This window comes from Salmo trutta, chromosome 6 (assembly GCF_901001165.1).
Source record: "Salmo trutta chromosome 6, fSalTru1.1, whole genome shotgun sequence".
In the NCBI taxonomy this organism is placed as follows: Eukaryota; Metazoa; Chordata; class Actinopteri; order Salmoniformes; family Salmonidae; genus Salmo; species Salmo trutta.
In genome coordinates, this window is record NC_042962.1 from 53542512 (window position 1) to 53557060 (window position 14549).

At 42.1% G+C, this 14549-nt stretch overlaps 1 protein-coding gene across 5 annotated transcripts in view; it reads left to right on the top strand.

Annotated features, from left to right (window-relative positions):
* Window positions 1-14549, top strand: part of LOC115196278 (uncharacterized) — a 151218-nt gene that overhangs the window by 115864 nt on the left and 20805 nt on the right. The window contains exon 1 of one of the 5 annotated variants that reach the window (XM_029756953.1): window positions 13830-14015. The exons of the other annotated variants lie outside the window; for them this stretch is intronic. Coding sequence (XP_029612813.1) covers window positions 13949-14015 — 67 coding nt within the window. The 5' untranslated portion in view covers window positions 13830-13948. Of the gene's footprint in view, window positions 1-13829; window positions 14016-14549 lie in introns of those variants that run through there. 5 annotated transcript variants of the gene reach the window in all.

The following is a 14549-nucleotide window of genomic DNA, read 5'->3' on the forward strand; positions in this document are numbered from 1 at the left end:
TCTACTCTGTTAGCTATAAACCAATGTTGAATGACCAATCCTAGGGGAAACACTGCTGTAATTGACAGATTCTTAAAAGTTAAATATAACACTGTATTGGGAAAGGGGGATACCTAGTCAGTTGTACAACTGAATGCATTGAAGTATAGGAGTGTTTCTTTCAAAATGATCTGATTAGAGAAAGTTTGTCCTTCTGTTCTCATTAGCAGCTGAAGCCAGTGGATCCAACAGTCATAAAGATGAGTCCAAGCCTGAGGGTAAGAAGACAGTGTCATTAGACTGGAGTTCTGCCACTTAGCATCCTTTTTATTGTCATCCAGAAGTAAACACAACCAATACTAATACGGCCTGTGTATGAGAATGCTAAGCTCAACTTCTCTCTTCTTCTCAGTTAAGGACAGTGATGGAGTCCAGCCAGAACAAGACAAGTCATCCAGTTAATTTAAGACTGTATAAAGCAGAAGTAACTTCTTAAGTAGCATTTGATGCAGTAGGAGAGAGGCTGTAGTTGATGTTTTCCTTCTGTGTGATTCTGCAGAGATTACGGTTCCACTAACGATCAACCACAAAACAGGGGAAGAGGACGCAGACAAACCTGGGAAAAGGGCAGGAGAATGGAGGTTTGTATGAAACTTAAGCAGATAGTTTAGCTGGCAGTTACGGTGAACTCCAACCATATTTGTCTTGATGATTTGATTCCTGTAACTGACTGATTCTTAAATGCTAAACATCAATGGTCACAGACAATTGACTACAGCTCAGCGTTCAACACCATAGTGCCCACAAAGCTCATCACTAAGTTAAGGACGCTGGGACTAAACACCTCCCTCTGCAACTGGACTTCCTGACAGGCCGCTCCCAGGTGGTAAGAGTAGGCAACAACACATCTGCCACGCTGATCCTCAACACTGGGGCCCCTCAGGGATGTGTACTTAGTCCCCTCCTGTACTCCCTGTTCACCCATGACTGCGTGGCCATGCACGACTCCAACACCACCATTAAGTTTGCTGACGACACAACAGTGGTAGGCCTGATCACCAAACAATGAGACAGCCTATAGGGAGGTCGTCAGAGACCTGGCAGTGTGGTGCCAGGATAACAACCTCTCCCTCAATGAGAGCAAGACCGGTTGCATCACCGCCTGATATGGCAACTGCTCGGCATCTGACCGAAAGGCGCTACAGAGGGTAGTGCGTACGGGCCAGTACATCACTGAGGCCAAGCTTCCTGCCATCCAGGACCTATACAGTGGGGGGGGAAAGTATTTGATCCCCTGCTGATTTTGTACGTTTGCCCACTGACAAAGAAAGGATAAGTCGATCATTTTAATGGTAGGTTTATTTGAACAGTGAGAGACAGAATAACAACAAAAATATCCAGAAAAACGCATGTCAAAAATGTTATAAATTGATTTGCATGTTTATGCATTAATATTTTATTTTGACAAACAATGTTTGTCTTCGTCAAATTACCCTCAGGTGTGTGTTTATATATGTTTTCACAATAGAATTTTGTCACCTGAATATTAGGACATTTTTTCTCAAATATATCTACATCAGTCTGTGATGGACCAATTATGGACCATAGTAAGGGGTAACACTAGTTACCACCAGATTGGAACATAAGAACATTTGGTGGTCAAGACCACTAACCTGGTATATCCCAGGTTTTAGTTCTGTTACTGGTATGTCTCATGTAATTCTGTTACAGAAGATGTTATGAATTAAGACCAGCTCCCATGAATTTATTTTGGGACTGGACCAAGACTGTTCTAAAATGGAGTCTTGGCACATGCAAAAACCTGTACTTGTGTTGACTGAATGCTTATGTTGTCCATGTACACATCTGAACACCAATTCTGTTTCAGCACTTTGTCTTAAGAATGTATTTTTTCCATACTTGATTGGTGAAAGCAATACAGAGGAAGGTCCATATAGGGCCGGGTTCAGCCATCACCAACATACATATCCCTATCTGTTTTATTCTATCTGTCATCCTCTACTTTTCCTGGCTGGCAAAGTAACAGGTTGTTGTCTCTGGTTTTTAATCTGAATTTAGAGAACTGAATTTGAATGCATCTGAGAAGTTTAATATATGAAACTTTGATCAACTTGAAATAATAGTTTGTAAATTTGATGCAGAAACAATAAATGAAATATCTACCATACTGAAACTGAATATATAAATATTCAATTTAAATATTTAATTAAATAGAAATATAATTTTACAACTAAATGAATATTCAGTTTCAAATCATGAAATACAAGTTCGAATTATGAAATCTATGATAAGTCAATTGGCGCATTACAAATAAAAATTCTAAATTCTGAAACGAGTTCCTTATTTTTATTCCTCTGGCGCTGTAGGCCAAATGTGTTCCCATTTTGAACCATTTCATTTGTACGAAGGTACAAACTCTGTCTTCCTGGGTGGGGGGGGGGCACTTTCTACTCAACAGTTAAGGCATGAAATGGGTCATTTTAATAACTAATATTTCAGTTTCTCTGGTCATATAGGAGTAACAACATGAATTTGTGCAGAAATAATATGGTGCGACTCGAGTTTCGCCATCAACTGGAAGATGGTGTCCATTTTGGTCAGTGTCAACTGATGTTATGGGTGTAAAATGGCACGTTGATGCTGTCTGTTGGTAAATGTTAATTATTGCAACACCAGTGTTTTTTCAATCAGTGTGCTTGATATACCCAGGACGTATTGCAATGTGCTGAACAAGAGTGGCTATTCGCATCAATGACTATCTCGTCATTTAACATCCAAACAGCGGAGGAAAGAGAGAGTGGAGGGACTTTGAAAGGCGGACCCGGATCAGGCTGCTTCCCTCTACCTCCGCTGAGACTGATCAGCTGCAGGCTCCATTTTTTTTTATTTCACCTTTATTTAACCAGGTAGGCCAGTTGAGAACAAGTTCTTATTTACAACTGGGACCTGGCCAAGATAAAACAAAGCTGTGCGACAAAAACAACAACACAGAGTTACACATAAACAAACGTACAGTCAATAACACAATAGAAAAAACTATGTACAGTGTGTGCAAATGTAGAAGAGTAGGGAGGTAAGGCAATAAATAGGCCACAGAGGCGAAATAATTACAGTTTAGCATTAACACTGGAGTGAGATGTGAAGATGATGATGTGCAAGTAAAGATACTGGGGTGCAAAAGAGCAAGAGGAAAAATAACAACATGGGGATGAGGTAGTTGGGTGTGCTATTTACAGATTGGCTGTGTACAGGTACAGTGATCGGTAAGCAGTTCTGACAGCTGATGCTTAAAGTTAGAGAGGGAGATAAGTCTCCAGCTTCAGTAATTTTTGCAATTCGTTCCAGTCATTGGCAGCAGAGAACTGGAAGGAAAGGTGGCCAAAGGAAGTGTTGGCTTTGGGGATGACCAGTGAAATCAGCCCAGTAAAATAAAAAAGCTAATTTAAATGTATGCTCACTCAGCCGTGCCTCAAGTAATACAACAACTGATCTATTACCGGTGTGATCATGTAGCCTACCTCAAATGTTGAAATATAATTGTAAAAGATTGTCTGAGAAGAACAACAATGCATTGGCAGGGGAGTTCAAGCAGAGCCAATATGCGGTGATAATGTTTTGGCGCTATAGCGGGGTTGGTTGTTTAGCAACAAATCGACACATCCACAAGTATGAGGCAAACAGATTGGATTGGCTTAGATTGCTGACAACATGTAAGCTTTATTTAGTCTCCAATGATTATAGAAAACATAAATATATTTTCACAATGAGCACTTGTTTTCTCTCAAATACATCTTTACAGTTCTTGGTTAGCTAGCTAGTGAATTTTAGCCATATTAGCGTAGACATGAGTCAAAACACCTCTAAAACAAGACATGGTATGAAGAACAAGATGAAACGAGCTGAAACGAGCCACTTATGATTCCCCACATGGCAGTTTCTTGTCATTCTTGCTAGCAATCTGGCCATACAGTAGAGGGGAAATTAAGGTTTTTGTTGTTGCTCTGCGTGCTTTTCATACTCCCACGTAGTCAACAATCAACTTTGGCAATCAAAATGTAATATATTATTTTTCCATGACAATTTGTGTCAATCAATCTTTTGGAAAAAATCTATCATTTGTATGATTATATTGACATAAAAATGTTGTATCACAACACAGTGCTTTTAACCTGCATGCAAATATAATTTTGTGCAGTTGTACATCCCCCTGTTTTATATTAATTGTAATATGTATGTGTTGTGTATACTGTATTGTGTGTGTGTGTGATGTGTTAATGTATGTAATAAATATTTTATCTTGAAAAATTAAAAAATATTCTGTGTAAAACACTGTAGCGGGCAATTTTTGTGATGAAATAAACAAGTACTGCTACAGGCAGGAGGTTAGATGCACCACCTACCATATGGCACAGGAAGTTGCCAAACAACTGCACAGTATGGTATAGACTCATCTGAGTTGATGAGTAAAATTTATCGTAATTACTTTGTCAAACATATGTTTAGCCTTTGATAGATATTTTATTGATTTGAAGTTGCTAGCTAGGTTATTTTGCCTTTGTCATAGGCTAAAGATGGCGTCAACAAAGAGGGCTGCTTCGCTTCCAGCTCTTAGGAAACTTTACAGTATTTTGTTTTTTTATGTATTATTTCTTACATTGTTAGTCCAGAATTGTTTTTGTGTTATTACATACAGCCGGGAAGAACTACTGGATATCAGAGCGGCGGTAACTCACTAGCACTACCAGCATCATACCAGGTATACGACTTTCCCGAAGCGGATCCTTCGTTTGTACCCCCCAGGGCAATTGAACTGATTCCAGAAGCCGACCCAAAACAACGCCGGCGAAGGAGAGGTACTCGGAGTGGTATTCTAGTCCGACCTAGGAGGCGCACACACCACCCACCAGTTCCGAGTATATTACTCGCTAATGTTCAGTCTTTGGATAATAAAGTTGACGAGCTCAGAGCGAGAGTATCTTTCCAGAGAGATATCAGGGATTGTAACATACTCTGTTTCACTGAAACATGGCTCTCTTGGGATATACTGACTAAGTCGATCCAGCCAGACGGGTTATCAGTACATCACGCAAACAGGAATAGATATCTCTCCGGGAAGAATAAGGGAAGGGGTGTATGATTCATGAACAACGACTCATGGTGTAACTGTGATAACACACAGAAACTCAAGTCCTTTTGTTCACTCGACCTACAATACCTCACCATCAAATGCCGACCATATTCTCTCCCAAGATAATTTTCTTCGGTTATAGTCAGGGCCGTGTATATCCCCCTCAAACCAATACCACGACGGCCCTCAAAGAACTTCACTGGACTTAATGCAAACTGGAAACCACATATCCTGAGGCTGCATTTATTGTAGCTGGAGATTTTAACAAAGCAAATTTGAGGAAAAGGATGCTGAAATTCTACCAACACATTGACTGTAGTACTTGCATTGCTAAGACACAACCACTGTTACTCCAACTTCCGGAAGACCTTCAAGACCCTCCCACACCCTCCTTTCGGCAAATCTGACCACGACTCTATTTTGCTCCTCCCTTCCTATAGGCAGATCTCAAACAGGAAGTACCCATGCTAAGGACTATTTAACGCTGGTCTGACCAATCGGAATCCACACTTCAAGATTGTTCTGATCACGCAGACTGGGATATGCTCCGAGTAGCTTCAGAGAATAATATAGACCTATACACTGATACAGTGACTGAGTTTATCAGGAAGTGTATAGGAGATGTTGTACCCACTGTGACTATTAAAACATTCCCTAACCAGAAATCGTGGATAGATGGCAGCATTCAAGCAAAACTGAAAGCGCGAACCACCGAATTTAACCATAACAAGGTGACTGGGAATATGTCAGAATACAAACAATGTAACTATTCCCTCTGGAAAGGCAATCAAACAGGCAAAACATCAGTATAGAGACAAAGTGGAGTAGCAATTCAATGGCTCAGACACGAGATGTATGTGGCAGGGTCTACAGACAATCGTGGACTACAAAAAGAAAACCAGCCACGTTGTGGACACCAACGTCTTGCTACCAGATAAGCTAAACACCTTCTTCGCTCTCTTTGAAGGTAACACAGTGCCACCAACGCAGCCTGCTACCAAGGATTGTGGGCTCTCCTGAGTAAGACATTTAAGCGTGTTAACCCTCGCAAGGCGGCAGGCCCAGACAGCATCCCTAGCCGCGTCCTCAGAACATGCGCAGACCAGCTGGCTGGTGTGTTTACAGACATATTCAATCTCTCCCTATCCCAGTCTGCTGTCCCTACATGCTTCAGGATGGCCACCATTGTTCCTGTACCCAAGAAAGCAAAGTTAACTGAACTAAATGACTATCGCCCCGTAGCACTTACTTCTGTCATCATGAAGTGCTTTGAGAGACTAGTCAAGGATCATATCACCTCCACTTTACCTGTCACCCTAGACCCACTTCAATTTGCTTATCGCCACAATAGATCCACAGACGATGCAATAGCCATCACACTGCACACTGCCCTATCCCATCTGGACAAAAGGAATAACTATGTAAGAATGCTGTTCATTGACTATATCTCAGCATTCAACACCATAGTACCCTCCAAGCTCATCATTAAGCTTGAGGTCCTGGTTCTGAACCCCGTCCTGTGCAACTGGGTCCTGGACTTCCTGACGGGCTGCCCCCAGGTGGTGATGGTAGGAAACAACCCCTCCACTTGGCTGATCCTCAACATGGGGCCCCACAAGGGTGCGTGCTCAGCCCCTCTGTACTCCCTGTTCACCCATGACTGTGTGGCCATGCACGCCTCCAACTCAATCCTCAAGTTTGCAGATGACACAACAGTAGTGGGCTTGATTACCAACAATGACGAGACTGCCTACAGAGAGGAGGTGAGGGCTCTGGGAGTGTGTGGCCAGGAAAATTAAATCTCACTCAGCGTCAACAAAACAAAAGAGATGATCGTGGACTTCAGGAAACAGTAGAGGGAGCACCCCCCTATCCACATCGACGGGACCGCCGTGGAGAAGGTGGAAAGCTTCAAGTTCCTCAGCGTACACATCCCTGACAAACTGAAATGGTCCACCCACACAGACAGTGTGGTGAAGAAGGTGCAACAGCGCCTCTTCAACCTCAGGAGGCTGAAGAAATTTGGCTTGGCACCTAAAACCCTCACAAACTTTTACAGATGCACAATTGAGAGTTTCCTGTCAGGCTTATCACCACTCGGTACGGCAACTGCACCGCCCGCCACTGCAGGGCTCTCCAGAGGGTGGTGCGGTCTGCCCATCGTATCACCGGAGGCAAACTACCTGCCCTCCAGGACACCTACAGCACCTGATGTCACAGAACAGCCAAAAAGATCATCAAGGACCTCAACCACCCGAGCCACTGCCTGCTCACCCCGCTATCATCCAGATGACGAGGTCAGTACAGGTGCATCAAAAACAGCTTCTATCTCAAGGCCATCAGACTGCTAAATAGCCATCGCTAGCACATAGAGGATGCTGCCTATATTCATAGACTTGTAACCACTGGCCACTTTAATAAATGGAACACTAGTCACTTTAATAATGTTTACATATCTTGCATTACTCATCTCATATGTATATACTGTATTCTATACTATTCTACTGTATCTTAGTCTATGCCGTTCTGACATTGCTCATCCATTTATTTATATATTCTAATTTCGTTCCTTTTCTTAGATTTGTGTGTATTAGTATATGTTGTGAAATTGTTAGATATTACTTGTTAGATATTACTGCACTGTTGGAGCTAGAAACACAAGCATTTCGTTACACCCGCAATAACATCTGCTAAACACATGTATGTGACCAATAACATTTGATTTGATGTTAAATCCAACATATTGTTTTCAATCGAGTGGCTCAACAGGCACATTAAAGTTTTACTTTCACTTTTACATCATGTCATGTCTGCTAGGTAGGCAGGCTAAAGACATAGCCACAGTGAGTCAACATACTACACGACTGTTTTGTTGTCAATAGCTACAAACAAACTAGCAAAATGACTTCTAAGAAAAGGCTCACTTTTGAGCGTCTTTTTCACGGAAACGATACGTTGCGCAGTTTCATAATTTAGGTTATTCTGTTGCACAGGCTGTTGTCTCGGTGGCGCGAAACTCTTATTTTAAAGATGCATTCGTGTTTATTACAAGATACTGGTCTGTTATGTGTGCTGATTACAAACAAGGATATCACAAGTCAATAAAATACAATGTTACAAAACGGATAGTAAATAATAAGCCATGTTCGCACAAGTAGGCTACGTTTTCAATATCGACCGCACCCCATAACTGGAATATGTGACTGCAGACCTATTTGCAGGTCAATAAAAGGATGGTACATTTTAGCTGTGTGTGTGTGTGGGGGGGGTGGCTTTAGCATAAGAAATCGGGGGTTTCCAGGGTTGGGTAGGTTACATGTAATCAGTTACTCCCCAACCCTTGGGGTTTCCACTTCTGCTTCCCAATGATGACATATTATAGGCCTATTCTATTGGCAAGGAAAGAGATTTTAACAGCTGAAATTGTACATGGTAACCCTCACTTATCCCCTTTATTTTGGCATCAGTTTATTTTAAGGGCTATACATAAACCACACATAAAATAATTCCCACATACATGTAAAGTGACAACTGTTATTATGGTTATTGTGGTTAATATGTACAGTTGAAGTCAGAAGTTTACATTTAAACTCAGTTTTCCACAATTCCTGACATTTAATCTTAGTAAAAATTGTCTTAGGTCTGACCTGTTTTAGGTCTGACCTGTCTTAGGTCAGTTAGGATCACCACTTTATTTCGAGAATTTTAAAATTCAATAATAGTAGAGAGAATGATTTATTTCAGCTTTTATTTCTTTCATCACATTCCCAGTGGGTCAGAAGTTTACATACATTCAATTAGTATTTGGTAGCATTGCCTTTAAATTGTTGAACTTTGGGTCAAACATTTCGGGTAGCCTTCCACAAGCTTCCCACAATAAGTTGGGTGAATTTTGGCCCATTCCTCCTGACATAGCTAGTGTAACCGAGTCAGGTTTGTAGGCCTCCTTGCTCGCACACGCTTTTTCAGTTCTGCCCACAAATTTTCTATAGGATTGAGGAAAGGGCTTTGTGATACCCACTCCAATACCTTGACTTTGTTGTCCTTAAGCCATTTTGCCACAACTTTATGAAGTATGTTTAGGGTCATTGTCCATTTGGAAGACCCATTTGCGACCAAGCTTTAGCTTCCTGACTGATGTCTTGAGATGTTGCGTCATTATATCCACATAATTTCCCTCCCTCATGATGCCATCATTTTGTAAACTGCACCAGTCCCTCCTGCAGCAAAGCACCCCCACAACATGATGCTGCCACCCCCGTGCTTCACGGTTGGGATGGTGTTCTTTGGCTTGCAAGCCTCCAACTTTTTCCTCCAAACATAACAATGGTCATTATGTCCAAACAGTTCTATTTTTGTTTCATCAGACCAGTGGACATTTCTCCAAAAAGTATGATCTTTGTCTCCATGTCCAGCCGTAGTCTGGCTTTTTTATGGCGGTTATGGAGCAGTGGCTTCTTCCTTGCTGAGCGGCTATGGAGGAAACAGGTTATGTCAATATAGGACTCGTTTTACTGTGGATATAGACACTTTTGTACCTGTTTCCTCCAGCATCTTCACAAGGTCCTTTGCTGCTGTTCTGGGATTGATTTGCACTTTTCACACCAAAGTACGTTCATCTCTAGGAGACAGAACGCATCTCCTTCCTGAGCGGTATGATGGCTGCGTGGTCCTATGGTGTTTATACTTGCATACTATTATTTGTACAGATGAACGTGGTACCTTCAGGCATTTGGAAATTGCTCCCAAGGATGAACCAGACTTGTGGAGGTCTATAATTTTTTCAGAGGTCTTGGCTGATTTCTTTTGATTTTCTCATGATGTCAAGCAAAGAGGCACTGAGTTTGAAGGTAGGCCATGAAATACATCCACAGGTACACCTCCAATTGCCTCAAATGATGTCAATTAGCCTATCAGAAGCTCTTAAAGCCATGACATAATTTTCTGGAATTATCCAAGCTGTTTAAAGGCACAGTCAACTGGTGTATGTAATCTTCTGACCCACTGGAATTGTGATACAGTGAATTATTAGTGAAATAATCTGTAAACAATTGTTGGAAAAATTACTTGTGTCATGCACAAAGTAGATGTCCTAACCGACTTGCCAAACTATAGTTTGTTAACAAGACATTTGTGGAGTGGTTGAAAAACGAGTTTTAATGACTCCAACCTAAGTGTATGCAAACTTCCGACTTCAACTGTATCACGTTCAATGTCAATAGGGCTATGTAGGCCCATTTAGAGTGTTAACTAGTTCACTTTCACATATATGATGCCTGGTGTTCCAGATGAACAGCTCTACAGAAAAGTGGGAGAGTTTCTTGTGTTGACTCCGGACAAGTCCACTATACCTGACCCCATCACATGCATCCTATGGAAGCATGGCTTGAACAAGGCGGCAGAGTGGGACAAGGATTTTGGGCTGTACACCTATGGTGGCTTTGAAAGCGGCACAACCCTGGACCAGGCTACTGGAGAGCTGAGAATCAGTGGATTGATGAAAACAGTTCAACAGCATATGTGTACGGTATGTGTGTGTGTGCATGTTGGTTCCTTTGCTTGCAGTATTGCTGTGTGTGTGTGTGTGTGTGTGTGTGTGTGTGTGTGTGTGTGTGTGTGTGTGTGTGTGTGTGTGTGTGTGTGTGTGTGTGTGCTTCACAATAATTTTTCACAACTTTGTCTCTCCTAGATTTACAGAGGCAGTCCCTAAACCACAATGACTTATTTCTGTAACTCCAACAAAACCTTTTTTTAAACACAGCCTAATAGAGATTAAAAGAGAGAGAGAAACAGAGAACACAAACAGATTGTAACGAATGTGAAAGAAAGACAGAGAACACAAACAGATTGTAAAGAAAGAGCGAGAGAAAGAGTGTGTGAGTGTGTACAGTGTGTGTGTGTGTGTGTGTACAGTGAGTGTGTGTGGGGGGGGGGTGTACTGTGTGTGAGTGTGTACAGTGTGTGTGTGTGTGTGTACAGTGAGTGTGCACCACCACGTGTTCTCTGCTATGTGACATACTCCTCCATTTCCATCCACAGACCCAGTATCACAACCTGACTTCACCTGTAAATTGAACGGTACCGTGGCAACTGTTCAATGCAGTGCTAAGGGTCCGCTGGTGGTGTACTGCTGGTCTTGGTCTGACCACCAGGAGGAGATGTGGAGCCAGGAGCAGACTAGACAGCAATACAACATCACATCCCCAGAGTCAGACAGACAGCTACACCTGTGAGGCCAGGAACCCAGTCAGTGAGAAGACACAGACCTACAACAGCAACGACTGAAAGGCCACAGCTAAACAAGAGATAGTATAAGCAGATATGGGCGACATCAACAACATATGTTGTTGTCTGTCTGACCATCTCCAAATATTTCTGTATTTGCATGTTTCCAATGTCCCCCTAATAGCTGGTGCTGTGATTGGTGCCTTGGCTTCTGATCTATTGGCTATTCATCCATGTGTAGTGGCCTGTCTCATCTGCTGGAAGTGTTCCAAAGGTAAGCCCATGTCTTTACTGTAAATATTACCATAAATGTTTCATTATTTGAGTCTCCTCCTTGAAGTTTGATGGAAATGTATTTTTCATATAAACAATTGTATCTCTAGCTATCTCAGGATCAAAGAATGATTCCAGGTCAACAAAATATTCAGATTTTGAACAGCCCTTAGTCATGGTATACTAGCCATATACCACACCTCCTTGGGCCTTATGTCATTCTACCCCTGAGCAAGGTAGTTTACCCACTGTTCCCCGGGCGCCGAACACGTGGATGACGATTAATTGCGGAAGTCACATTTCAGTTGAATGTATTCAGTTGTACAACTGACTAGGTATCCCCCTTTCCCCTTTACCCCTTTTTGTTAAGTATAACCAGATGACCCACACCAGCAAGGCTGTGATATCCAGAGAGAGTGAGGGAGAGAAGCAGCCATTACTAGATGAGGCAGGATCTACTGATAACACAGGTGATGTTGTGAGTAATAGCCTGCTCAAACGAAATGACCAGAATCAGGGCCGGAATTCCAATGCCTTCCAGCCTAGATCTCAGGTGAGGACACTGACTAAGGTATCTGGAAACAGAGAGGGAGAAAGAGAGAGGGAAGTGAAGGAAGAGAGTGAGGGAGGGGAGGAGGCTATGTCACAGGCTCATCTGACCCCCTCCAAAGCCCAGAGATGGATACCAGAGATGGATACCAGTGATGGATACCAGAGATGGATACAGCCTGAACCACAATCAGGATACACTGTGGGGGAGGGACAGAGGATTATGGGAATGGATCTGACCAGGAGTCACATGTGGCAGTGGTCTGAGATTATGATGCAGAGACGGGGGGGAGATGACGAGAACGAGGGAAGACGAGAGGGGGAGGAAGAGGGTAGAAGAGATGGAGAGGGGAAGGAAGAGAAAACACAGGATGAAGGGAGGGAAGAGGAGCAATCCAGCAGAGGCACACTCAACAGCCAGACTGACGGTCAGAGGTCTCCACCAACCCCACAGAGAAAGGACAAATATGGAGCGTCAGAGATAGAGGTGAAAGAACCTAACTCCTCCCAAACAAACACCTCCATCCTGAATTCCCATACATCAAGACCCAAGGGGGGCCCGAGTGAAAATATTTGGAAAACTCTGCTCTATAAGACACTATCATGGCTATCAGATTGGTGTTGAACAAGGAAGTGTGTTGAATACAATGGAAACCCAGAGGAGCAGTGGTCAGGTAGACAGAGAGAGAGGAACACCTGGCCTATCAGGTCTGAGGAGACCCACTAGGTCAGTGTCAGACAGTACAGACACTCCTGATAGAAGCAGTCCAGGATTGTCAGCTGGTCTCAGAGCCACAGCATGTAGGTTCACTATCTACTCCAGTAAAATACAGTTCAGGTGCACCCTCTGGACCAGTAGACACCAGCTCAGATACAGCATGTACAGCAATAAAGAGTAGCTCAGATACTCTGTGTACTTCACAGGGAAGTATAGATAAATCCTGTACCAACAGAGACCAGTACAGCTACAGACTCTGTACCAGAAGAAGCCAGTTGAAAAGCACTTGTTGAATATATAGTTTGTTTGATAAATATTTTGATTCTGTACAGGGAAGGTTTGTTTCTCTTCAGTAAACTTCTCTCTTTTTCAATCTCTTACGGGTTATTATGTATCATATTATTATCCTGTATGGGCTGTCATGTTTAGCCTAGGCTACTATAATTTTTATAAACTTTGAGTAATGTGAATTATAATGAAATGTTGACAAGATGACAAACTTATTATTTTATAAGAAAATATTTCATTGTGTGAATGTTTTAGTGTGCATGCCTCATACAGTAGGCTCAGTGGATAGGAGGAAAATTAAATTAACTATAGTTATTAATTAACTATAGTTATTAAGTTACCTTAATAACATTTATTACAATATTTTGGTTACATTATAGCACAGTGACCCGATCAATTCTAGATAAAATATATCATTCTGTACATTGAAGCCAATTATAAACACAGGGAGGCGACAGAGACCAGGTATGGGCAAGGAACATTCCAGACGTGGTTAGAAAAAAATTATATTAAAGTTATTATAGCATATCAACATAATACAATGTGTTGGTGTACAGTGTGATTGTATTTCAGCTATGAAACATTATTTACAAGTCAAATGGAACGTTATTTTCAACCAAGTGGTCATGACGTCAGAGGAAGGCAGAGGGGGGAACGAAAATCCACATTTTACTTTCACTTTCACAGCCTCGGTAGGCTAGGTTATTAACCACACAGTGTTTTAGCATATCTCATGTGAATTTACTTTTACGAACGAACTAACAAATATGTCCAAACTAACGCTTATCCGATTGTGCTTCTGGCTTTATCTGGTGCGAACGGTGGTCTCCGAAGGTAAGTTGAACCGACTGGCGGGCCGAACGTAGCGTTTGGCCTACCTAATATTTGTTAGGCTACTTGTTTGCTATTGTGTGCTAGTTGTATAGCCTAGCCTACAACATCACATCATAATATTTGATTATCATGAACAATGGGTATATGTAAGATCACGTGCCTTATGAACACTGCGCTGCAGCCGCAGAGTGGGATTCATATCAAAGAAAATAAGGAACATGGCAATCTGAAATCATAAACGACATTATGGAGTGATGGACATAGCCTAAACACGCTCTTCCTATTGAATAATGGTTTTAAACGACGTCTATGTGGGTTACGTTACGGACCCCACCCTTCAAATTCCGCTTAGCTACACACAGAGCCAACTTCAGGAAGTTAGGAAGTTATCAGATGTTGAATCCTGGCATAACCAAGGCTAAAACCTACAGAAGGGTCTGCGTGATCATGGCAGGCCCGGCCTTATGGGCGAGCCTTAGGGGGGCCATCCAAATAAAATATTGAAATATTGATCATTTATTTGACCGAGACGCA